Source organism: Rhincodon typus, chromosome 6, assembly GCF_021869965.1.
Source record: "Rhincodon typus isolate 14 chromosome 6, sRhiTyp1.1, whole genome shotgun sequence".
Taxonomy (NCBI): domain Eukaryota; kingdom Metazoa; phylum Chordata; class Chondrichthyes; order Orectolobiformes; family Rhincodontidae; genus Rhincodon; species Rhincodon typus.
Genome location: NC_063337.1, coordinates 14,616,937 through 14,644,402, shown reverse-complemented (window position 1 = coordinate 14,644,402; position 27,466 = coordinate 14,616,937). Strand labels below are relative to the sequence as shown.

Here is a 27,466-nt window from a genome sequence, read left to right as displayed (position 1 = left end):
ATCCCAGGACCTAAGAAGACCTTCCACATCAAACAGATGTTCACCTGCACATCCGCTAATGTGGTATACTGTATCCAGTGTTCCAGATGTGGCCTCCTTTACATTGGGGAAACCAAACGGAGGCTTGGGGACCGCTTTGCAGAACACCTACGCTCGGTTCGCACCAAACAACTGCACCTCCCAGTCGCGAACCATTTCAACTCCCCCTCCCACTCCTTGGACGACATATCCGTCCTGGGTCTCCTGCAGTGCCACAACGATGCCACTCGAAGGTTGCAGGAACAGCATCTTATATGTCGCTTGGGTACCCTACAGCCTAATGGTATCAATGTGGGCTTCACAAGCTTCAAAATCTCCCCTCCCCCGACCGCATCCCAAAACCAGCCCAGCTCGTACCCGCCTCCCTAACCGGTCCTCCCACCTCAAACCCCACCCCCATCTCCTACCTACTAGCCTCATCCTGCCTCCTTGACCTGTCCATCCTCCCTGGACTGACCTCTCCCCTCCCTAACTCCCACCTACACTCACCTTTACTGGCTCCAACCCCACCTCCTTGACCTGTCTGTCTCCTCTCCACCTATCTTCTCCTTTATCCATCTTCTATCCGCATCCCCCTTTCTCCCTATTTATTTCAGAATCCCCTTCCCCCTCCCACATTTCTGAAGAAGGGTCTAGACCCGAAACGTCAGCCTTCCTGCTCCTCTGATGCTGCTTGGCCTGCTGTGTTCATCCAGCTCTACACCTTGTTGTCTCAGATTCTCCAGCATCGGCAGTTCCTACTAACATTACAGACTAATTTCTTCACTGGAGTGTTTTAAACCAAAACTAGTCCCTTCAGATTTTCTTTCAAGTATATTGAAGATGTTCCAAAGTGGCAATGTAGTGAGTAAATAAATTTCTGTCATACATATTTTGCTTGCTCCTTTTTTTTGGTCATTCCTCATTCCCCTCCTCCTTTTACGAAAGCATTAGATCCTTGCCAAATCCTCTCATTTAACACAAAACCAAACCACTAAAAAAAAAGTAGGTACACTTACAGTGAGGAAATGATCCTCTACAAACAGCTTTGTTTAGTACTGTTACCAAAAACATGTGGCAGTTTTTGAAATCAGATTCCATCTTCTCAATAGTCTCAATTCTAATAAAACAAAAGTCATGAATATGAAATTATCAAGTTTAAAATCTGTCAGTCAGTTTCCAGCTAATCCATTTTAAAGAAAACATTTCTGGAATAACAAGATTCTAGGTATATTTATTTCTTCAGATTGGAATGCCATATCATTTCTCACTACTCAGTGCAACAACTGCAATGCTTTCAGTATGACTTTTCTGTCTTCCAACAAACCTGAAAGTACCCAGTTATTTCTGTTGTTCAGCTATGAAATGAGATGTATAACAAATAAGTAATAGATGACTGATAAAATTTTACTGGAACCAAATTAACCCTGACAAAATAACCAAGAAAATGAGAATGTTAAATTCAGACAGCCTCTTAAAAACAATGAAGCCATCACCAAACCTTTTACGATTTGGATCCTAAACATCAATAACTGGATACCAGAATTTTTATTAAGTAGAGAGAAAAGAAAATATTTCAATGGCCATCAATTCATGTATTTTAAAATTAAGCTTGAAATTTTGATGCAAAAACAGCCAATGCAGTCTGAATCTATCACTGCAGCATTCATATTAACCACAAAAAAATCAAATTAGAAAAAATACATAGGAATTAAATGAAAAAATTAAGTAATGGATTAAAAGGCTTTACATCTACCTATGCAACCAACAAAAAAGTGTCACCCAAGTATTTCGATGCAATTACAGTCAACGTTAAAAGACAATAAAAAGGAAAATAGCTTTACGCACTTTGAAACTCCTAAACCAGTCTGCCAACGATCTGCAAACATAAGCACCAAATTCAAAACTTTCATGATTGCTTCTTTCACAAAGCTTATCTGAAAAAAATTCCACAACACAGGCGTTAACCTTTACACACAGTACTATAGCTGGTTCAGGTTACAGAAGCTAAAATACAACAGCCAGATTTGAAAGAAGCACTTGTTATTTTCATAAAATAATTACTCATTGTACATGTTTGTGAACAGAGAAGCAACTGGTCATCAATTAAGTGTGTGCTGATTACTTACCTAATTAAAAATCAACAATATTTGCTATATAAGTGGTATCTGCTTTTAAAACTTGTTAAGGTAAGTTCAAAGCAAACACACCTTTTCCCGAAGTAAACAACGGTCATAGATTGTAGACAGGTACCGATAATGAATTTTTATTAGCTGATCCAAATCCTTAGCTTCCTCAATTTGGTGCTGAAACTCCAGACCTGTGCTATGCAATATCTGAAAAATATTAAATAGCAATTGGTTCCAGCCACAGCTATTTGGTGGCCACATACTTAGAAGAAAATATATAAACACATGAACTTTATAGCCACAATTTTGAAACAAAAATATTTGGATTTTACTTCAAATGTAGAAGCTAAAAGCGTTAAACATAAAGCAAATTATTTATTGAAATAAAACCCATTTTCTAATGTATGAATTCTACAAGATGTATTTCTTAAAATTGAAACACTACCTGACAATATTAATTTGGTCTATTTGCATTTATTATACTACAGAAGGCTTGTTGGATTACTACGAAAAAACAATTAGGAATTTCTATGGGATTTCTCAACTTTGACCACAATTGTCAATATATGATTCCCACCTACTGCACACATTCATCCAAAATCAACATATAGGTAAGGAGCAGGAGAAGGCCATTTTGGCCTGCTTACCATTCAATAAGATAATGGTTGATCTAGCTGTAATCTCATATACTCATTACCACCTATCCCAAATAATTTATCTCCTTCTTACTGACGAAGAATCTATCTGCCTCTGCCTTAAAAAAACATTGAAAAACTTTGAGTACACCTTTTGAGAAAGAGAATTCCAAAGACTAAACACAGGAAAAAAAAAGCTCATTTATGTCTTAATGTCGTGATACCTTGTTTTTAAACAATGATCCTTGGTTCTAGATTCTCTCACAAGCATTCTTTCCCAATCATCCCATCAAGATCCCTCAGGATTTTATATGCTTCAATAAAGTTATTCTTGCTCTTCTAAACTTCAGCAGATACAAGTCTAGACTGTCCAACGTTTTGCCCCATTCCACGTATTAGTCTAGTAAACCTTCCTGAACTGATTCCAATGTATTTACATCATTCATTAAATAAGCTGATTAATACTGTACGCAGTATATCAGATGAGATTTCATCAGCATCCTCTATACATAACCTCTGATTTGGTGTACAATTCCCTTTGCAAAAAATGGTAGCTTTCCTCGTTACTTGCTGTGTCTACAAACTTAATGTTCTGCAATGCATTAACCATGAGTCTCCAATGTGTCACCATTCTTATCGAAAACAAAGAAAGCCTTGATAGAGTGGAGTGTTTTTTTTTGGTTTGCCAAGGTTCCTGAGCCATACATGGTTTCAATGCTACAAGTTGAACATCCCTGTTCCAGCATACCCCACAGAAACCAATGCATGCAAACTGCAAATAGAATTTACGTATTGCGAGGCAGGGCTGAGGGTTGGTGGATGGGTGATCAAAGGTGCAGCCTAAAACCGTTTTTTACAACGCAACTCATCTATATAACACTCGATGCATAATTGCAACAAAATAAGAGGAAATACTCCTTGAACAAAATTGGCAAGGCAGCAGGTAGCATTCTTACCGAGTTAGTACAGGAAGAGATGTACAAAGTGAGAAAAAGTGGAAAGAAACCGTACAAAGTAATATTTTATGGAAAGGAAATAGTGGAAATACATTTTAGCTGCAAGGCAAGTTTCCAAAATGCTGCTAAAGCTTTACAGAACTATTCCAGTATATACTGTAGAAATCAAAAAGTTAAACAGTTGTTATCAGTTTGACTTTTCTCTTATTACCAAAGGAAGCCTTACCCTAGTCATTATATAGTTATGCAGGCTGTTGACAAAGTGCATGAGTTTAACTCTAAGCAGAAACATCCTATGAATTTGCTGTCTGACGGGTGTCTTCAATGCTTTAAATGACCAACTGGAATTCTCAAATAGAGTTGTTTGTGGTTTTTCATAAGCTTCAATAGGTTCTGTAAATACATATTTTAAAAAACTGATAAATAATAATTACTACACATTTTACTATAATACAGTACTGCAACTGAACTATAAGTGCCTATGGCCCAGAATTTGCTGAAGCAATGCCTCTCATGTTGGTTACCATTAGTCGGAGTGTAGTATTAATTTTTTTTGCTGCAAATTGCTAGAAATGAGGGCAAAGCGACCAATAGTCTATCTCTTCAATAAATTTAAATGAAAATAAACAGAAAAGAACAAAGTTGGTGAATTAGACTCAAAATATATGCAGAAAGAAACAAAGAAAGTGAAAAGAGGGTTGGATTAACAAGTGAAATAATAAGACGGATAGAGAACAAAAATATTGCATTTAAAAAAACCTCTAGCAACAACTTATTATCTGCAGGAAATGACTTAATCATTTCAGCTGTTTATTCTGGAACCTCTGATGTTGCAGAAATACAAACCTCATAATTAAAAAGACAATTCTGTACTCAAATACCAGCCCTAAACTTCTGTGATGAATTTAATTTATGTTTACACAGTGCAAATACAGCAATTTGTTGAACCTCATGGGGAGATGGATGGTAAGCAACTGGGTGAGGCTAACAAAACATCCTGCAATTTGTGATGATATGCAACTCTCTTGCTTGCCACAAGCTCTTTATTTGAAAAAAAAGGAGCATACTAATAAGGATAAGTACTGTGAAACCACAAAATTCTGGACCAATATATATATATCTGACATTCCTTCTTCCACCCACCTCTGTTTCCTGTGCCTAATAGTGGAACTCATCTTGAGTTTCAATTGTTTATTCAATTGTGCCATTAATCATCCAGCAGACAGAGTATCAGATACTTATTTGAATTTGGGTGGGGTTCACTGGAATGTAGTCAGGAATGGGATTATTGATCAATTTTCTTCTCAGTAATCCATAATTCATACCATACAGTTCTAGCTGAGATCAACTAACTTGATAGAGATCAAACATGCAAGTTTGTATTCTTCTTTGTCTGCATGACTTAGTACTAATCAAATGAAACAATGACCACTGTGCGACTGAAGGTACCTCCAAATTTTACAAGAGCTTTTTTCATAACTCTTATCAAATCTTTGTCAAATGGGTTAATAGCTGAACAGACTGGACAAGACACCTATCAGAATATTGGCCATTAGAAGGTAGATTAGACCTCAATGTGGAACATTGTACATTTCCAGTTGACTACAGCTAAAAAAACCACGGGACTGGTTTTACTATTAGAAATGATTCAAAGGAAAGAAAATGTAAATCTTCTCCAGGCATGAAATGGCACACAGTACAAAACTGCAAGTGTGCTTAAGGTTCTTCAAAAAATGCAAAATATTTTTGAAGCAGCTTCACTCAATTATAGAATTCAGCTGGGCACCATTACAATGCAGCATGCCACAAAGGAATGAAACTGGAAAAAGTAAAGATGTAGTTACCACAAAGCTATTGGCAACAGCTGCATCAGTTCAAAAAGAAAGCATTTGCATCGGAAGATGCCAAAACGTTTGAAGCATCCCCACACGCACGATTGTAGGGAAGACAAATATAATTTTCTTTCCTCAATTAGCACTGGCCACTCCAGTCATGTATCTTTCCCTTCTCAGCCAGTAACAAATTTATGAATTGCAGCAGTCAAAAATCTATACAAGCAACCATGCCTTTGATGTGTGGATTCCACTTTTTAGTTACTAGATTTCACAGGAGCAATGTCATAAGATATTAGCTTCTTCTCGAAGGGAACATTTCAATTAAATCAATGACATTAATAATGCAGTCCTTCGAATCTGCATTTTTATATTAAATCAATTTCCAGTGCAAAATCTGCTCATTAAAATATATATTACTATCAATAATATTTTCAAATGAACACTGAAACCTAATCCTACCATCAAATCGCAGAACATCTAGGCTGTATTTGGCCCATTTAATTTGCAACAGAAGTATAAACACTTGATTATAAATCTTCTGACACTCAGAGCTGATAACAATATCAACAGGCCACGGAACCTGTTTAAAAAAATTAAGAAAATAGGATAAGATAAGAAAATGCAACGTTATGAGCATCGATCAGCAAAACTGACTCTAATTTACTGTCAAATCTGGGAGAAGGCAGGGTAAAGAAATCTTAAGCATACCTTGTAACTCAATGTAAGACCATCAATGGAATGAACTGGAAGTCTCTTTTTCACAATGTCTATATTCTCCAAATACACAGACAACCTAGTTAAAACCACAAGTCCAAAAAAAAATGAAAATACTCAACAGGAATAATGACAACAGTTTTTCCAAGGCAGAAATGTGCAGATTTAATTTTTGGAAAAACAAACAATTGACAAAAGCTCAAATGCATGATAGTGGGCAAATATTACCTTCTGTTCAGAATATTTCACTTTGCTAAGAGACTTGCAAGCACACAACAAAAGCTAAACCTAATACTGTCTGCAAAATATGATAGGAACCTTTTCAGTTTTCATTCCAAGTTTCTAAACCACTACGAAAACCATACCCTCACCTCTTGATTTTCAATAGACTTTGGGCAAGGAGAAAATAACATGGTAGTTGATAAGGTTTCCCTCTGTAGTCTTCAATTAAGGAATTTTCACAGGAGGTGCACAATGAGTGTAAACTATGGTCCCAACGATTAGAATTAGAGTCATAGAGACGTACAGCATGGAAACAAACCCTTCAATCCAACTTGTCTGTGCCAACCAGATATCCTCAACAAATCTAATCCCATTTGCCATCATTTGGCTCATATCCCTCTAAACGCTACCTATTCATATACCCATCCAGATGCCTTTTAAATGTTGTAATTGTACCAGCCTCCACCACTTCCTCTGGCAGCTCATTCCATACATACAACACCCTCTGAGTGAAAAAGTTGCCCCTTAGGTCCCTTTTAAATCTTTCCCCTCACACCTTAAACCTAGGTCTTCTAGGTTTAGACTCCCCCACCCTTGGGAAGAGACCATGTCTATTTACTCTATATGCACCTTATGATTTTAAAAAAGATAAGCAGATTTTTCTTAAATGAATGCTTAGAAGCATGGTGGTTAAAGTTTGTGAAACGTTTGTCCAGACTTATAATTTTCATGTATCTGTGTGTGTGTGTGTGTGTCTGCGTCTGTGGGGAGTGGGGGGGTTTAAATTGCCCATTCAAAATCTTATAGGGGAAAGCCACCCTATGGGGCTTTCTTCAGTTCCGGAAACCCTGCCAGTCTAACAGCTTGATCAATTAGAATGCATTGGTATCTCGCAAGTAATTATTTGCAACGAAGCCAGCTGCTTTGTACTAAACCAAGGAGAGTTTTTATTTTAAGCAGTATTTGGGTTGCACAAATTTAACCAGGAAAGCGTCACTTATCAAAGTGGATATGGTAGATGAGCAGAACAGCATTTTTGGCAACATTTAAACTGCAGAATAATTTATTCAAATTGGTGCTACAGTGCCTGATGTGTCATTGTTCAGATAAGGAATTAAGTTGGGCTCCATCTGTTCAGATGGGCATATCAGACTCTGTGGAGCTAGTTAAAGAGCATAGAACTCTCTCTGAGGCCCAGCAATTATCCCTCAACCAGCGTTCAGAATAGATTAGTGGGCCCTTCATCTCATTTGCAATTTTTGTTTTAAAAGAACTTGGGTAATAACCAGTACACTATTCACCTATGCAACATTACTGACTGAGATTGGCAGTGTACTGTTTTAATGAGTTGGAATATGTCAAAAGTTTTGGATAAATGCAAATTCTATCTTACCATGTGGAACTTTTTCCGAAAAAGTAGTAAAAGGGTGGCTGAATGTGTGGTTAACAACTGTGTAAAACAAAATCCCAGTGAAAACACAAACAGAAATACTCAAACAGTCCATGGAATGCAAGTATTCCTAAATTCCTGCAACCTAAAAAGTCATTTTTTAAAAAAATTGTTAGAATGTTGAAGTATTGTAGGTGTTTACTGCTTATCCTTCATTGTCCAGAGGGCAGGTAACAATCAACCACAATGCTGTGGATCTGAAGTCACGTGTAGGTAAGGCCAGACAAGTTACAGATGGCAGACCTCCTTCCCTAAAGGGCAGTGAACCATATTGGGTTTTTGTTCCAATCTACAATGATTACATGGGTTGCAATAAGACTAGGTTTTTTCTAAAATTCCAGATATTTTATTGAACTCAATTTTCACCATCTGCCATGATGAGCTTTGAACCTATGTGACAGAATATTAACCTTGGGCTCAGGATTTTCTTTTGAAGAAAAGTCATATTGGACTCAAAACATAACTCTATTTGTCCTTCGCTAATGCTACCACACTGCTGAATTTCTTCAGCATTTTCTGTGTTAATTTTGGGCTCTATGTGACTCTAGCCTCAAAGCAATGTAATTAGCTCCTAAGTGTCCTCTGAAATGGCTTAGCAAACTATTCATTTCAAGGGAATATTAGGGATGAGCAATACAATGAATAAAAATAATAGTGAGGTTCAAGTACAATGGAGATTCTCTCAATATCTTTTTGCAGGGATTAGGGTTGAGATCTTAAATTTGAACACTGACATTTAAACAAGTTGAATACAGGTTATTGATTGAGTAACTTAGGAAAATATACTTGAAGAATCTTACTAATTCATGTTTTCCTATATTCTTAATATATATTATGTTTACAGCATAGAAACTGATCCAACAGGTACATGCCTGGTGTTCATGGTCAACATATGTTTCATTCTACCCTTCTTTATCTATCTCAATCAGCATGTTTCTTTCCATCTCATGTACTTTTCTGGCTTCTCCATATCTACACTGCCTGTCTCAACTATTCTTCATTATCGCAAATTCCACATTCATTCAGGGGAGGCAGTGTTGTGGTAATGTCACTAGACTAGAATTCTTACCTGGTCTCACCTACATGTGAATACAGACCTACAATAATGTTTATGAATTTTAACTGCCCTCCAGACAGTTAGGGCTGGACAATAAATGCAGGCCTAGCCAGCAAAACTCACATCCCATGAACGAATATAAAAACATTCTAATCACACTCTCCAAAAGAGGTTTCTCCTGAATTCTTGATTGGAATTAGTTGTAACTATCTTATGCTTATGGACTCTAGTTCTGGTCATATATCTTTGTACAAATACATTCCAGAAACAAAGTTAACATCAGCCTACCGAGAACTATCTTCAGGATAGCGCTGTGCAACAGCCTCTTGTAACCGGGCATTTAAAAATGACAAGCGTTGCCAGGATTCTTTTTCCTTCATTTTATCAAAGATAGCTACATAGAAATCATACATGGTCTCTCCAGCTTCCAGCAGGAAGAAATTCCTCATAGCTTGAAGATATTCCACCAGTCTAAAGGAAAAAATAGAAATTAATTTATTATATTTAAGTACATAAAACATCTTTCCCATTTGTTCAAAGGATTGATTAGGGCAAAGTGGGTTAATTCTCAATTTAAAACCTATTAAGATGACACTCGAAAATGGTGAGAGGGTTAGAGTTTTAACTAGCTGCTTTGTCATATTAGGAGAGAAAAGATTCAAAAGGACAAAGCACTTATTGTCTAATCTTTCACTAACTTCAAGGACATGGTCAAAAATATATGAACAGGTAATCTGCCTTTCACACAGCAAAAGAGGGTAGATAAAGTGGAACCAGTATACATAATATACTTGGATTTCAAAAGGTATTCGACAAGGTTCGGCACATCAGGATACTTAATAAGCATGGATGGAGGATTGGTCAACTAATACAATCCAGAATTTGAATAAAAAGTGACATTTTCAGGATGGCAATCCGTAACTAATGGGACGCCATAAGGATCAGTGCTCGGATTACAATTATTCACAGTATATACTAATGACTTGGATGACGGAAGTGAATGTATAATCACCAGATTTGCAAATGATGTAAAAATAGGTGGGAAGGCAAGTAGTGAGTAAGTTACGAAATTCTACAGAGGGATATAGACAGGTTACAAAAGTGGACAAAACTGGCAGATGAAACATAATGCAGGAAAATGTGAGGTTATGCACATTGGCATAAAGAATAGAAGAACAAAATACTATTTACATGTGGAAAGACTGCAGAAAGCTATAGCACAGAGGGATTTGGGGGTCCTAATCCATGAATCAGCATCCACGTTCAATGGTAATAGAGAAGGCAAATAGAATGTTGGCCTTTATTTCAAAGAGAATGGAGTATAACAAAGGATGGAGACTTTGCTAAAGGCACTAGTCAGACCATAACTAAAATACTGTGAAAGGTTTTAGGCCTTTATCCAAAGAAACATATATACCATTGGAGGCAGTCCAGGGAACATTCACAAGGTTGCTGCCATATTTGGAAGGATTTTCTTATGAGGAAAGGTTGAGTAAGATAGGCACGTACTTATTGGCATTTAAAAGAATGAGAGGCGACTTATTGAAATATGCAGGATTCTCAGGGGACTTGACAGGGACGATGTCAAAAGATTGTTTCCCCATTTAGGACAGTCTAGGTCCAGAGGGCATAATCTCAAAACAAAGGGTGGCTCATTTAAAACAGAGAAAGGAGAAGGGGGTATTTCTCTCAGAGGATAGTAATTCTTTGCAATTCTTTGCTACAGCAGATGTAGAGGTCGGGTCAATAGGTATATTCAAGGCTGAGATTGTCAGAATTTAATGGTTTGGGGAAAAGGAAGGAAAGTGGAGTTGATAATTATCAGATCAGCCATGATCTCATTGAATGGCAGAGCAGAATCCATGATCCAAACAGCTATTTCTGCTTTTACATCTTGATGTCTGCCATATTAGCTGCACAGCATAGAGTTCTGACAAAATCTGCCCCTAAAGCAAGCAACTCCGAATGCTAGCGAATTCTGGAGTTGCAACTCAAGTTCTTTATATAGGAAGTAAAACTAGTCGAGTGGCAGAGACCTGATACTGTGAAGGACACCAGCATGGTTGAAAAGAACAGAATATCTGATCGAATTGGAACAGATTCTCCAGAAACTTGGATTATAAACATTTGTGAACTTGTGGAAGAATGAAAAAAGCTGACCTAAGTATAGAAACTCATTTTCAGGTCTACTTTTTCAAAATCAAAGCCTATGCAGTGAATATTTAAAGGATTTATTCAGTAAATACTTCCAAAGTTGTACCTTATTCACCTAACTTACTCCTAGCAAAAAATCCAATTTAACTGCAATTTGCTTAAAATCGATATACCAGACTGCTAAAGTTTGCTTTATCTATACGAGTGAGGCAAACGTGTTCACTTTTCCCTTACTTGTAATCTGTCTTTAGAGTTTGCATTAATTTTCCACAACACTCTAGGTAACGTTTCTCAATGTGAGGATACAAACATGACCGAAGTGTAAGTTCAAATGTCTGGCAGGTCACTGATTCAGAGGACCTATCCACGTTAACATCTCCACTGATGAATCTTTCATAGAAATCACTTTGCTCCATGTATAACCTGAAAGAATTGAATCAGCACCAACCAGTCATTAATCCAACAATCTGTAAGTCAATGACTATATTACAATTTTCTTTTAAAAAAAACTTGCATTTATACAGTTTGACATTGATGCTGAAGTTCTGGAGTGGAATTTGAACTCACAGCCTTCTGACTCAGAAGTGAAAATGCTTCCAACTGAATTATGCTAGCACCTAAATTAATTATTTTTAAGGCTTCTAAAATCACAAGTAAAATTTTGTGCATTTTAAAAATTAGAAAAATCAGAGCATTGAAACTGAACATCAGCCAACGTTATTATCAAGATCTCTCAAATGCAGTAATACCAAAGTCAGATGATGGGTGAGAACACCTCACATACTGATGGAAAATCATCTTTAGACTGCAACATCCACTGCACATATTTTCATTTATCACATTAACCATCCTTGACTACACAAGGATTACCTAAGATATAAAGCACAAAACAGGCTAATCCCAATCAATCTATGTCGTACTGACGCTCTACCTGAGCCGCCTATTTACTGTCTCATCTAATTTGACCCATGTGACCATCTATTCCTTTCTCCCTCAAATGTATCTATAATATTTACTTCAATCATTTCCTGTTTTCCTGTGGTAGTGAGATCTACATTCATATAATTTTAAGTAAATATGTTTCCTCCAAATTTCCTTTTGCACTTCTTGATAATTATCTTATTTTGATGACCTTTAGTTATGATCATTCTAATAAGAGGAAACACTATCTGCCTCCACTCTTCCAAAACATTTCAAAATTCTAAATACTTCTGTCACGTTGCCTCTAAGCTTTCTTTTTTCAAAGATAGGAGACCCAGCCTGGCAATCCTTTCCTCTCAAGTATACCTACACATTTCATTTTGCAAAAACACTGTTACCCACACTACTGGTGTTACTTCCGGTAATAGAAGTGTCGATACAAGAGCTTGTGCAGTATGAGTCGAAAATGGTATCAATAATTCAATAAAGATTTGAAAGAAACCCTCTAAACTTAACCTCACTAACTATTGGTTCAAAAATCAGGTGTGGATACTAATGTTGTAACTCATACCAATTTCATATCAGCATTATCGCAATGAATTAACACTTACGCATAACTTAGTTGATTCCAAGAACTAGTGTTTTAAAGATATTGTTTTACTGAGTCAATACTGAGGAGATACCCACTACCCTTTTTAATGGCTTTAAAGCTCACCCTAATTATGGGTTGCTGATAGCAGTCAAAATACAAACTGAAACGATCTTACTGCCAACAATTTCTCACATTAAATTTTCACCATTAAAACATCTATGTCGCAGAATAGGAGGTGCTTTTCACTTCTAGGCCACAGACTTAAATCAGAGCCAGATAAATAGGTTGAACGTCTCCAGTGACCACTGGTTAGAAAGGAAGCTTGATAAAAATAAGTCTAGAAAACAATGCAGCAGCTAAGCCGCATGGCAGCACAGCATTTGGGCAGATACCACGCACGTCTTGTTCTGGGATAAATAACACATATTTATAGTTGCACAAAAAAAAAGTGTAAAAGTGCAGCATGCTGAAAGGGAAAATTGCTATGCTACTTCAGTTCAGTTATAGGAAGATAGGAACAGTAGACAATTTAGCCCCTTGAGCTTATTCCACCATTTAGTGGGATAATAACTGATCTTAATTTACGTTTTTAATGAAATATTTTATTGGAACATGAGCATCGCCATCAAGGCCAGCATTAATTTCCCTTTGCTAATTGCCCTTGAGCAGGTGAAGAGCTATCTACAAACTGTGCGGCTTGCTAGAGCATTTAAGAACTAGCTACTTTGCCGTGGATCTGCAGTCACAAACACATTTCCTTGTCCAACGACATCAGTAAATTTAAATTCCTCTCACGGTCTTAGTGAGACTTGAACTTGTGCCTCTGCAACATTAGTCTAGGTCCATGGATTATTAGTCCATTACCATTATTATTATACTACCAATCCCCTACATTCACACCTTTTCTTCAGATCTCTTTATTCCTTTGGCTAACAAACATCTATTAGTTTTAATTTTATAATTAACAACGATTTAGAATTGGTTGCCGTCTGTGGTAAAGAGTTCTAAACTTCTACCATACTTTGCAGGAGGAATGGAGGGCTGTTAAATGAATATTTTGTGTCAGTTTTTACTGTGGAGAAAAGGAATGGAGATTAGAGAACCCGGGGAAATAAATATTGTTTTGAAAACAATTCACAATACAGAAGAGGGAATGCTGGAGGTCTTAGAAAACATAAAGGTGGACAAATCTCGGGGACCTGATCAAGTGTATACCAGGGCGTTGTAGGAAGTTAGGGAACAGATTGTGGGGCCCCTAGCAGAGATATTTGTATCATCTATAATCACAAGTGAGGTGCCGGAGGCCTGAAGGGTGGCTAATGTTGTGCCTTTATTTAAGAAAGGCTGTAAGGAGAAGCCTGGGAACTATAAACCAGTGAGTTTGACATTGGTGGTGGGTAAGTTGTTGGAGGTGATTCTGTAAGATAGGATTTACATGCATTGGGAGAGGCAAGAACTGATTAAGGATAGTCAGCATGGCTTTGTGAGAGGGAAATCATGTCTCACAAACTTGATTGAGTTTTTTGAAAAAAAATCCAAAAAGATTGATGAGGGCAGAGCAGTAGAATGTTGATTACATGGATTCCAGTAAAGCAGTTAACAAGGTTACTAATTAGTAATGTTAGATCACATTGGATTCAGGGAGGGCTTGCCAACCGGATACAAAATTGGCTTGACAGTAGGAGACAGAGGGTGGTGGTGGAGGGTTCCAGAGACTACAATCCTACTTGTGTGTTCTCTCCTTGCCATTTAACCTTTGGAGTCGAAGTATCATTCTCTTATGATAATCCATGCTGTTCTCCCTTCAAGGTTAATATATCCAAGATGTGGGGCCCGCAATCGTACATAGTACCCTGGGAATGGTCCAAAATCTGGCCTGTGTGTGACTGACGCATAACAGAGTACAACAGGATATTGACAAAATGGGCCAATGGGCTGAGGTGTGACAGATAGAGTTTAATTTAGATAAATGTGAGGTTTTACTTATTGTTAAGGCAAACCAGGGCAGGATTAATACAATTAATAGTAGGGCCCTGGAGAGTGTTGCCGAGCAAAGGGGTGTAGGTGCATAATTCCTTGAAAGCGCAATTGCTAGTAGACAGGGTGGTGAAGGAGGCATTTGGCACGCTTGCATTCATTGGTCAGAACACGGAGTACAAGAGTTGCGATATCATGTTGCAGCCCTACAAGACATTGGTGAGGCCATTCCTAGAATACTGCATACAATTCCAGTCGCCCTTCTCTTTGAGGGATGTTGTTCAACTTGAGAGGGTGCAGAAAAAATTTCTAAGGACGTTGCTAGGACTGGAGAGTTTGAGTTATAGGGAGGGACTGATTAGGCAGGGGCTTTTCTCTGGAGCATTGCAGGCCGAGGGTTTTTTAAAATTCATTCATTGGATGAGGGGCGTCACTGGCCAAGCAGCATTTAATGCTCATCCCTAATTGCCCAGAGGGCAGTTCAAAGTCAACCACATTTCTGTGGGTCTGGAGTCACATGTAGGCCAAACCAGGCAAGGATGGCAATTTCCTTCCCTGAAGGACATTAGTGAACCAGATAGGTTTTTCTAACAATCAATAATGGATTCATAGCCATCATTAGCATCTTAATTCCAGATATTTATTGAATTCAAATTCCACCATCTGCTGTGGCGGGGTTCGAACGTGGGTTCCCAGAACATTATGTGGGTCTCTAGAAGAACAGTCCAGTGATAATACCTCTAAAGCCATCGCCTCCCTAATGGTGACCTTATCGAGGTTTATAACATCATGAGGGACATGGATCGTGTAAATCGTCCAGGGTCTGTTTCCATGCTGTATGACTCTCTGATTCTATTTATGCCTTATTTGCTGGTAAAGATGAACTCTCAACAATAAAATTCTTAAACATTATAGTGATGGAATTTGGAGCACTGCTAAGGCACAGTGGAGGATGTTTTACTCTTGTTCCAATTATGCTACAACAGATTCAGGAACAGTTGATGCTCACAATGAATGCCCAAACACAATGTGTCCCATTCCTGAATACCAACATCCATAAACACTAAGTATAACATTTCATCAAAACAAAATCCCAAAAAATATTTGATTAGTCTGTGGTCAGAAATCTACACTAGAACTCAGTAATATTATAAAAACTGAACATATTTTCATTTCATTTCAGTCACCTTGCAAAATTTATAGCTAATAAAGGATCATGAATATCTTCAAGTTCAAGATGCCGAGCCACAATAGACTGCACTTTGATCAGGCTTTCTTTAGTAGCTTGTTGCTCCGGAACAGTATGTTCACAGGACTCAGTCTCCTCTCTGTACCGAAGACGGGACTGAAGTGACTCAAGGAATAGTGCATATAAGCTCTTTCTTTCTGCATCTGTAGTCAAATCAAGAATGATAACACAATGTCAAATGATCAGTCTTTATGAAGAACAACAATTCAGAGTTTTGGTGCAATAGATCTACATCTTAGTGCTGCAGGGAGCACAGAGGAAGACTGGAAAATGCAGAAGAATGGACTGCTTGTGGGTTCTAGAGAATTTAATGGCAGGGGTAGTGTTAAATCTTTTTGAACACATTTCCTGTCTGACTGCCAGGCAGTTTCACCAGCTAGCTGGCAGCTAGATTAGAAACAGTCAGCAAGGGATGTTAGGCAAGTCAGAACTCACTACTAGGGTTGTATGGGATATTTTATGGATAATTGGAGCCTTATATTGTTAGAGATGGCAAGTGTTTAGTGGAGTAATGTCTCTCTGAGTTTGCAGCAGTTAAGTGTGGCATCAAACATGAACGAAGAATTGGCCTATTGTGTGGATTCTATTGTGGTGTGATTGAAAAGGTAAGCTTGGTGGGCTGGGGCAGAACTCCCGGTTCATCTATGTGCAAGCAATGCAATAAAATCACTTCCCTCATCAGTCCAATCCTGCTTTCCTCCTTTTATCGTCCAGGATTCAAAAGAGTTGGGAATTCCAGACAATAATTGATAGAAATAAAACTCAAATTAAAATGAAGACCTACAGCCTTTTAAAAAATATTTCAGTGAGAGACCCTGAAAGTGAGTCAGTCACCAGCCTCCATTAAAAAGTGGGCAAGTTGTTGGAGCATTTCCTGGTTTTAATTTTTAACTCCTACCTGCCCCAACAAGTTAATGTTAATAATTAACTCAGGATGAATTTGGAAGTCATTCAAAAATTAGTCCAAGCACATATTCTGAAAATGTCTACAGTTTCAATATTTTCCATCTTTATAAACTTTATTTGGAAAATTGGCCACCAATTTAAAAGACACAGAGGGAGATTTTATAGACAAAAAGGGAACAGACACATTAGTGTCATCTAGTTCTTTAGCTTGGTCCCTAAATTGCCACTTCAAAGCCTATAAAAAACTAAGCGAATTATTTTTATTTATTCATTTGTGGGGTGTGGTTGTCGCTGGCTGGCCAGCATGTATTGCCCATCCTTAGTTGCCCTTGAGAAGGTGGTGGTGAGCTGCCTTTTTGAACCACCACAGTCCATATGCTGTAGGCTGACCCACAATGCTTTGAGAGAAGGAATTCCAGGATTTTGACCCAGCGACAGTGAAGGAACGACAATATATTTCCAAGTCAGTATGATGAGTGGCTCGAAGGAGAACGTGAAGGTGGCAGTGTTCCCATGAATCTTGTCTTTCTAGATGGAAGTGGTCATGGGTTTGGAAGCTGCTGAGGATCTTCGGTGAATTTCTGCAGTGCATCTTGTAGATAGTACACACTGCTGCTACTGAGCATCAGTGGTGAAGGGTGTGGATACTTGTGGATGTAGTGCCAATCAAGGTGACTGCTTTCTCCTGGATGGTGTCAAGCTTCTTGAGTGTTGTGGGGCTGCATCATCAAAGCAAGTGGAGAGTATTCCATCACACTCCTGACTTGTGCCTTGTAGATGGTGATAGGCTCTGGGGACTCATGAGGTGTACTGGAAGAGCTTGGCTCAGGGAACGGCAAGTTCTGGAGGACAAGTCTTCAGCACTATTGCCAGAATATTGTCAAGGCTCATAACTTTTGCAGAATCCAATGCGTCCAACTGTTTCTTGATATCACAGAGTGAATCGAATTTGCTGACTGGTATCTGTAATGCTGGGGACCGCTGCAGGAGGCCAAGATGGATCATGCACCTGACACTTCTGGCTGAAGATTGCTGCAAATGCTGCAGCCTTATCTTTTGCACCGATGTACTGGGCTCTTCCATCATTGAGGATGGGGATATTTGTGGAGACTTCTCCTCCAGTCAGTTGTTCAATCATGCACCATCATTCACAACTGGATGTGGCAGGTCTGCAGAGCTGTGATCTGATCTGTTAGTTGTGGGATTGCTTAGTTCTGTCTATCACTTGCTGTTTTCGCTTTTTGGCTTGCAAGTAGTCCTGTTTGGTGGCTTCACCAGGTTGACACCTCATCTTCAGGTATGCCTGGTGCTGCACCATGTCCTCCTGCACTCTCCATTGAACCAGAGTTAATCCCCTGGCTTGATGGTAATGGCTGAGTGGGGGAATATGCTGGGCCACGAGGTTACAGATTGTGCTGGATACAATTCTGCTGCTGTTGATGGCTCACAGCACCTCATGGATGCCCAGTGTTGACTTGCGAGATCTGTTTGAAGTCTATCTCATTTAGCACGGTGATAGTGCCGCCCAACACAATGGAGGTTATTCTCAATGTGAAGGCGGGACTTCGTCTACACAAGGACTGTGTGGTGGTCACTCCTACTGTTACTGTCATGGACAGATGCATCTGCAGGTTGCAGATTGATAAGGATGAGGTCATGTATGTTTTTCCCTCCTCTTAGTTCTCTCACCACCTTCCACAGACCTAGTCTAGCAGCTATGTCCTTTAGGACCCAGCCAGCTCGATCTGTAGTACGAGACATTGAAATTCCCCAGCCAGAGTATATTTTGTGCTCTTGCCATCTTCAGAGCTTCTTTCAAGTGTTGTTTAACATGGAGGAGTACCAATTCATCAGCTGAGGGAGGACGGTATGTGGTAATCAGCAGGAGGTTTCGTTGGCCCTGTTTAACCTGAATCCATGAGATTTCATGGGGTCCAGAGTCAATGTTGAGGTCTCCCAGGGCAGCTCCGTCCTGATTGTACACTACTCTGCCGCCACCTCTGCTGGGTCTGTCCTGCCGGTGGGATAGGACATTCAGGGATGGTAATGGTGATGGCTGGGATATTGTCTGCAAGCTATAGTTCTGTGAGTATGACTATGTCAGGCTGTTGCTTTACTAGTCCGTGAGACAGCTGTCCCAGTTTTGGAACTAGCTCCCAGATATTAGTAAGGAGGACGTTGCAGGATTGACAGGGCTGTTTCTGGTGTCTTTTCTGGGGATGCCTAGGTCGATGCCAGATGATCTGTCTGGTTTCATTTCTTTGAGACTTTGTAGCGATTGGTACATGGCTTGCTAGGCTATTTTAGACGGCAACCACATTCCTGTGGTTCTGGACTCACACATAGGCCAGACCAGGTGTGGATGGCAGATTTCTTTCCCTGAAGATATTAGTGGAATAGAGGGGTTTTTCCGACAATTGGCAATGATTTTGCGGTCATCAGAAGATTCTTAATTCCACGTTTTTAAAATTGAATTCAAATTCCACAATCTGCCGTGGCAGGATTTGAACTCGGGTCCACAGAACATTACCTGGGATTATCTGGATTAATAGTCTAGCGATAACATCACTAGGCCATCATCTTCACTGAATTGCCTGACCCATTGGTTCAGCATTGAACTGGACACAGGGGTCTGTTACTTTTGTGACCATTTTTAACTTTTTATTCTAGGTTACACTGGCTCTTCTGCCTTTGATCACTCACATGGATGGATCCCAACTGTTTAAACCTTAACAGTCCATCATCCAGAAGATGAATACAAACCCCACTTTTACTTGCTTTTAAGTAGGGATGAAGCTCTTGTTGCATAAAATCTTACTTCAGTCTTCAAGAGTGGCAGAATTTATACTCAGACCTCAATTTTAGGTTTATACTGCTAAGTTTATAATCAAACCATGAACAGGGGAATCATTGGATGTTTTCACGTTTTCATAGTGCGGTTTTTAACAGAAATAGCCAGAATAATAAGTCACAAATTAATAATTTACAAACTGTTTTTAAACAGAGTAGCAGATTACCAACTTGCCTTTTGGATATAAAGCTAGGACTGCAAATTAGCCACACATCAAATAAATTGCTGATATTAATTATAGATACTAGATTAATTATAGATCTGATCTCCAGTTCTCGGAGGCTACAAATGGTGGAGCATTCCACTCCTATCAGACCGAAGAACACTGCTGGATAGTAACCCAGTAGACAGTGACTGCAACCCTTGTGTCCTCTCGCCATGGCTGTTTGAAGTGGTACTTGAACTAAATATCTCCCTCGTCAAAGACAAATATTATTTTGCTGCAGTAATGCAGACCCAAGCAATGGTATGTGTGTGATCTGATTAACAGATCACCAAAATATAAGGCTAATCTCAACTGTGAAGCTTTATGCTAATAATATTTTTAAACATTTCAATTTTTGTCTTGTACAACAGGGGCAAAAGGCATTTTTTTATTGTATACTGTGCAAGGGATGGTACTTAGCAGCTAACAAAGGATTTAAGTGATGCATGATCAGAGAATAAGAACAAAACTGCTGATGGCTAGCATCCTAATTAGTACAGCCCTGTGCTGCAACAGACAGCAAAAAAAGCACAAATTTAGATAGCTCTGTGCACTATTCACAGTAACAACCTCCTACTACAGAATCGTTAGTGTTATTTGTCATGAGGGAAGCAGCTAAGTAGGAGTGAAAAACAAAACTGAGATGTGAAGGTCTGTTTAAAGAATTGTAACTTATTCTTGAAGTGTTATTAATGGGCACCAAGAGAATAAATTAATGCTTAGGAGTACACAATACATTGTAATTGTGAATAGGATTCTAATTAATCTAATTTGGAAAGAGAAGAATAACTTGTACTATTAAAGCGACAAATTATTAATGACAGGCCAGTACGGTAATTTCAATTCTCCTGATACTCCGTGCAGGAACCACATCATTTTTAAAAGCAGAAACAGTATCAAATACCTCAAGATGAGGTTGAGGTTCTGATAATTTTATGCATCAGGCATGATTCAATGTTAACACAATCAGCTCTGACAAAAGTGACTGCATTTCAAAAGTACCTCGTTGGCTGTAGAATGCTTTCAAAAATCCTGTGGAAAACATTTTTAGAAGTTGGTGCATTTTCCTTGATCTTAACCCTAATTTTAAACCACCTAATTTTGGGTCAAGCACAAGATAGATTTTGCTTATCAGACAGAGTTTAGAAGGTAAATTGTTTCTGTACATTGATCAATTGCTGCCCAAGAGATCATGTGAGAATGCAGATGATTCACATAGAAAATATATGCAGTAACCACAGTATGATTTCAATTGAAGTAACATACTAAGAGGCAACATTACAATATTGGTTAATGTAATATGTAGCATTATTTAAAAAGTTGAATTTCACAAGTTCTCCAAATGGTAAACTGAAATTCTGAAATGATTGTAAATGAAACTTGGGCAAAAAATTTATTCATAGGATCACTATTATATCAATACAGTTACTTCCTTTACCTCGGTGAGTGTTTTGCACTGGATGGCCTGGATTGTCTTTGCTTTCCAGATTCTGAAGCAGCTGCATTGATTTGCCAGCCATAATAATTTGCTTTAGCACTGGTTTCAGAAAGGAGACCATTGTGTGCTGTTTACTGGAATTTTCCTGATCCATGCTGCAACTGCTGCCTGCACCGTCACCTACATTTTCATCAACTCCAGTTTTTTCAGATATGCTGTATAATGTACATGTAGAATGCCAGAAATCCCTGTGATTCACTGGGACATCCTTGTTCCTAGCACGCAAAACAACAATGTGAATAAAGTAGAAAATCACTGACTTAGAGTTTTACAGGCATAGCTCCAGTGCTGAACTGGCTCTTTATGATATTTGTAATTAGTATAAATATTTAAGATCTCCTGCAATATTATTTGAATCCTGCTGCTTACCCAATCTGTCAAATAATAAGAGGCAATAACCCTGCTCCCATCTATTTATCCCTCATTATAACGCCATCATCTTTCAGTGAACATTCTGCAATTGGCCGTAGCACTACTTAACATGTAATTTCCCAGCAAGAATTGACACACTGGTCAAATGCCACAAACTGGAATTGCATTCTCAATGCCTCAGATGATTTTAATTTAGAACTACAAAAATTACAGAAAACAATGAAGCTGTTAAATCCAGAAAATCTGGCTTACCCAAAATTAATCTAATGCTTAGTATTATTTAAATAGAAAAAGAACTGCAGAAAGCTACAGAACAGAGATATTTTGGAGTTATCATCGATGAATCACAAAATCCTAGCATCCAAATTCAGTGGGTAATAGGCAAGGGAAATGGAATGTTAGTCATCATTTCAAAGGGAATGGAGTATAAAAGTGGGGCGGTTTTGCTAAAACTATTGAGGCATGTGTCAGCCCACATCTAAAATACTGTGAACAATTTTGGGTCCCTTAGCCAAAGAAAGATATTCGAGCATTGGAGGCAGCCCATAGAGATTAATCAGGCTGATACCAGATATTTGACAATCTTGATGCTGTTATTCACGAACTCCTTTCAACTTCTTTCCAAGCCATTTTCAATTCCTCACTTTTCTTTTCAAAATACATTACCTTATCTGTCACTCTACTATCTGGTCTATATCTTTTACAATCTTCAATGGCTGCCAATCTCTCTACTTTTATGCCTGCCTATCACAAACAAATTTCAACACCGTGTTTAAATTCAAATCATCTAGATACATTTGTGAAACTAATGAATCCTGGCTGAAATGTAATTTGCTAATAGACAGTCACCTTCCAATATCTTGGCCAAATAGATATTACGTAAGTCTCAATCACAATAAGTCTGTCAATGAATGATTTGACAACAATTCAGTTGCAGGAGTTATCAAAAACCTATTTAGACCTGATAAATTAGAGATAGGAAGAGCTGCCGACGCTGGAGTCTGAGATAACTCAGTGTGGAGCTGGAGGAACACAGCAGGCCAACCAGCATCAGAGGAACAGTAAAGCTGACGTTTCGGGTCAGGACCTTTCTTCAGAAATGGGGGAGGGGTAGGGGGCTCTGAAATAAAGACAGAGAGGAGGGGTGAGGCTGGGGAAGGTAGGTGGGGTGGTGATAGGTGAGTTCAGGTAGGCAATGGTGAGGTGGGAGGAGAGGATAGGTGGGAGAGAAGACGGACAGGTCAAGGAGGCAGGGATGAGAGGTAGATGGGATGGCGATAGGTGAGTGCAGGTAGGCAACGGTGGGGGTTGGTCAGCGAGGTGGGAGGAGCGGATAGTTGGGAGAAGGCGGACAGGTCAAGGAAGTGGGGTTGAGTGGGAGGGTTGGTCATGGGATGCTCCTCCAGTATCCGGAAACTGGAGGAGGAGCACCTCATATTCCACCTTGGGAGCCTACAACCCAATGGTCTCAATGTGGACCTTACCAGTTTCAAAATCTCCCCACCCCCGACCTCATACCATAACCAACCCTCCCTCTCAACCCCGCCTCCTTGACCTGTCTGTCTTCTCTCCCACCTATCCGCTCCTCCCACCTCACTGATCAACCCCCACCATTGCCTACCTGCACTCACCTATCACCACCCCACCTACCTTCCCCAGCCCCACCCCTCCTCTCTCTATTTATTTCAGAGCCCCCTACCCCTCCCCCATTTCTGAAGAAAGGTCCTGACCCGAAACGTCATCTTCCCTGTTCCTCTGATGCTGGTTGGCCTGCTATGGACCTGATAAATTGCCTTTTCAGATAGAGGTGTGGCAGAGGAAACAATGTAATAAAAAATAATCAAAGGTGTCAATTCTGATAAAATATGTTCCACCACCCAAATCCTCTTCATTGTCACTACAGCAATCAATGGTGGATCCTGGAGTCCAAGAGTAATCCTGGAATGAGCAGGCTGTCTTGAGGTATGTTGGACAGGCTGGGACTGGATCTTAGAAGAGTGAGGGGTGACATGGCTGAAATGAACAAGATGTTGAATTGTCTTGACAAGGTGAACATGTAAAATATATTTTCTCTTGTGGGTGAGTCCAGAACTAGGGGCAACTGTTGCAAAATTAAGGGTTGTCCAAATGTTTTTCTCTCAAAGTTGTGCGAATTCGAAACACTCTGCCGCAGAAGGCAGTATCATTGAACATCTTGAATGCAGAGGTGGATAAATTCTTATGAGGCAAGGTAATCGAGGGTTATGGGGGTAAATGGGAATTAAGAATTGGAAACACAACCAGTGCAGCCATGATCTTATTGAATAGTGGGACAGGCTTGAGGGGCTGAATAGTCTATTTCTGCTCCTATTTTGTATGTTCATGAGAAGACCTGCTTGATCAATTGACTCAACTACTCACCAAGCCATCAAAAGAAACAGCTATTTGAAAACTATAAACTGGAGTAGGGGCAACTTACACCAGCCTATTAAAGGATGAATTTCTTGCTGGAGTCATTACCAAGACGCAAAGGTTCCTAACAGCCTATTTTAAAAGCATGAGTTCTGTCGCTATTCAACTGTGTGCTAATCACAGTGAGACCCAATGTTATCTTCAGCTGATATCCACATATACTTCTAACAAAGCTTAGCAGGCAGCGATCAGAAGCACAAATTCTGGAAGACTTTTCTGTTCTAAACCATGATGCAGAGGACAATGTAGCAATTTCATCATCTACCCATATTGAGATATACTATCTTACCATTACAGCTCTGCTCGACAATGTTTTTTAAAAACAGACTTTTCCCTTCTCTTATACAAATATGGATACTGAGATTAGCTAGTTCAGCACTGACTGGGAACTAATCAAAATGCCCATTTAATTTAGTAGCACACTTGATAGCATAATTATCAGCCAAAAAAGCTAAGCCATTCACCTTCACTAATAAAATACCACACAGCGTCTTAAGAACAGTCAAGTAATCAAAAGCAATTCATACTTTTGACAGTATACTACCTTTGAATAATGAATTCTTTAGCAGGGTCAGACAAATTTCCATGTACTATCCACTCATCCACAATTTCCAGATATGGCCTTACAGTTTCTACCCATAGAGAAAAGAGAAGTGATACCTGTGGAAAGAGGGAAATAAAGATACTTTAATCTGAAAGTACAAACTGTTAGCCTCACAATTAATTATTATGGCCCTCACTCTATTCCCATCAAAATGGAAATCAACGTCTTTCTCCCCCAGTCACTTGGCCAAGGTGCCTTATGAAGATTTTTACCACTGAATGACACCATTTCATATCACTATCTTTTCCATCATTTCTGTCTAATAAACAACAGAACACATTGGTCACCCTGCCAAAAATCACTCACCATTAAACCCTTGTAACTGCCCATGAGGCGGCATTGCTAACTCAATCTTAAGTTTAAATTTGCTACTGTTCACTAATGCCTCAACTGAAACTGAAATGTACCAATAAACCGGTGTCCAACTCACAACAGTTACCTGATCACTCGAGAGCATTAAATTTCATCAACATGTGTTTGTGTAACCTTACATTAACATTTTTATTTGTAACATTATTAACATTACAAAACAAAATGAAATATGTGAAAACAGTCATACACAGTGAAATAAATCAGAAAATGCTGGAAAAACTCAGCAGGTCCAGCAGGACCTGTGGCGAGAAGAGAGTTTGTGTTGAATCTGATCAGATTTCTTCAGAACTGACAAATTCAGAAGAACTGTCATGTCAGACTCAATGTTAACTGTCTCTTTCAACATAGATGCTTCCAGACATGTTCAGCTTTGCAAGCATTTTCTGTTTTAATTTCAGATCTCTAACATGCTCAATATTTTGCTTTTATCTGACCATAAACAAAGTTTTGAATTAATTTAATAAACTGAACTGTTAAAATACATGTATTGTGTTCTTTTGTGGAATGTGGGGGTTTTCTGGCAAGGCCAGCATTTGTTGCCCATCTTTAAATTGACTCACTTGCAAGGCAATTTCACAGAGTAGTCAATAGCTAACCATGTTGATATGGGTCTGGAGTCACATCTAAGGCAGACAAAGCAAGGATGACAGATTTCCTTCCCTAAAAGGATATTCATTTTACAATAATATTATTATGATCATGATTAAGGAGACTAGCTTTCAATTCCAGGTTTTATTTACTGAATTCAAATTCCCTGGTCATGTTCCCAGAGCAAAAGGCCAGGCCTCTGCCAGTTTCATAATCACATGCCATCACCCTTACGATTTTTAATGTCATAAGATATCCCAAAGTTCTTCACAGGAGCAGGCACCGAGTCATATAAAGAGATACTGGAACATGAAACCAAAATGTTAATCAAAGGGCAAGTATTAGGAAATGTTTTATAGGAACAGAGGGGTGAAGAGGCAGAAAGGTTTAGGAAGGGAAGCTTAGAAATCATCTCATTGTTATTTTGTTGCAATTTTTCACAAAGACAACATCCTCATTATAAATAAGATGCCACGCAAATTAGCAAAACAAGTTTCCTGATGCTAAGGTGGTACAAAGGATTCCTTATCAGAAGTGAGGGGGCAGGCAGGAAAAGAAGAAGTGAGCTAAGTGATGCACTGAATCACTATCTTTTGATAAACATCAAATGAAGTCTTTTCGAAATGCAATTCTGTGGAAGGGGAAAGGTAATTCAGATAATCTGCTGCATAAGCTCATTAACAGTGTAGCAAATACATTTCCTTGTAGTACTGTCCAAGTCATTTAAGCGTGTAGGACCTTTAAATTCTTTTGTGCAGCCATTCACATGTTGCAACTTAGAGGGGGACTGCATGTGGCCTGCACAGAAACTAACCACATAGCTCAGTGGGAACATTGCTCATAGCAAAGAAAATCAACTTGTAGATGTGCTGTAAAAACCATGCTGTAACCCCAGTTACATAATGAGTGAAACACTTTTAAAAAAGGACACAAACATAATTACGCAAACATTTAGCCTTTCAATAGAAATAGCAGAAAATAGATTTTCACTCAATACATCAGTCCTACACACAGAAATTTGATTCTTAGTCTTGATATATAAAAGATGTACTCACTGTCTGCTCAGAAGCTTCTCCCACACTGTCATACTCAATAATAGCTTTATACAGAGTATTCAACAGGTGCGATGCCCTGATTACATTTGGAGTGTCAGGTGGAACCTCTGCTATTCCTGTACTGAATACTTTGTGAAGTATCTTAAGTTGAGACAATCGAGGAGCCAGTTTCTCAAGTACTGCAGCCAGGGTCACTGTCTCATCTTAAAATTTAAAAAAAAGTTGTCAGTAACAAATGTAAGAAAATATTGTAGAAGCTTTTAGTTAGTGAAGTTAGTAAACCAAACCCTACCAAGCAAGAAATGAATACTTACTTGCAGTATTTGCTACAAGACCCAAATAATCTGCAGAAAAGGATTTGGACACCCTGATAAATTATGTTAATACTCAACACTAAGCGATATTAGTGATGCATTTTTGTACCAAACACAAATGACTGATAGACTCATGTATGAAAGCATTATGCACAGCCCAGGCAATGCATGCATAAGCAACTTGCCGCAGAGCACTATTGAATGACCATGCTGAAATCTTCATTGATAAAGCAATAGTTTAGCCAGCTCCCTTATGCAGGAAAATGTAGAAATGCCACGAGTCCAAAAATTGAACTACAATTTTCTCTATTGTCAACCTCCTTAATATTAGATAGACTGCT

General features: G+C 38.8%; 1 protein-coding gene across 2 annotated transcripts in view; it reads right to left on the bottom strand.

Annotated features, from left to right (window-relative positions):
- Positions 1-775: 775 nt before the first annotated feature.
- The window catches only part of tubgcp5 (tubulin, gamma complex associated protein 5), a 52,476-nt gene continuing 25,785 nt past the window's right edge, over positions 776-27,466 (bottom strand). The window contains exons 11-22 of one of the 2 annotated variants that reach the window (XM_048597561.1): positions 26,812-27,014; positions 24,737-24,852; positions 21,310-21,584; positions 15,848-16,052; positions 11,405-11,593; positions 9,305-9,487; positions 6,282-6,366; positions 6,033-6,153; positions 3,965-4,131; positions 2,229-2,354; positions 1,867-1,955; positions 779-1,138 (exon numbers count right to left, since the gene is read on the bottom strand). In XM_048597561.1, the coding sequence (XP_048453518.1) occupies positions 994-1,138; positions 1,867-1,955; positions 2,229-2,354; positions 3,965-4,131; positions 6,033-6,153; positions 6,282-6,366; positions 9,305-9,487; positions 11,405-11,593; positions 15,848-16,052; positions 21,310-21,584; positions 24,737-24,852; positions 26,812-27,014 (1,904 nt within the window). In that variant the 3' untranslated portion in view covers positions 779-993. Of the gene's footprint in view, positions 1,139-1,866; positions 1,956-2,228; positions 2,355-3,964; positions 4,132-6,032; positions 6,154-6,281; positions 6,367-9,304; positions 9,488-11,404; positions 11,594-15,847; positions 16,053-21,309; positions 21,585-24,736; positions 24,853-26,811; positions 27,015-27,466 lie in introns of both variants that reach the window. The other variant, XM_048597562.1, reaches the window with a different exon arrangement.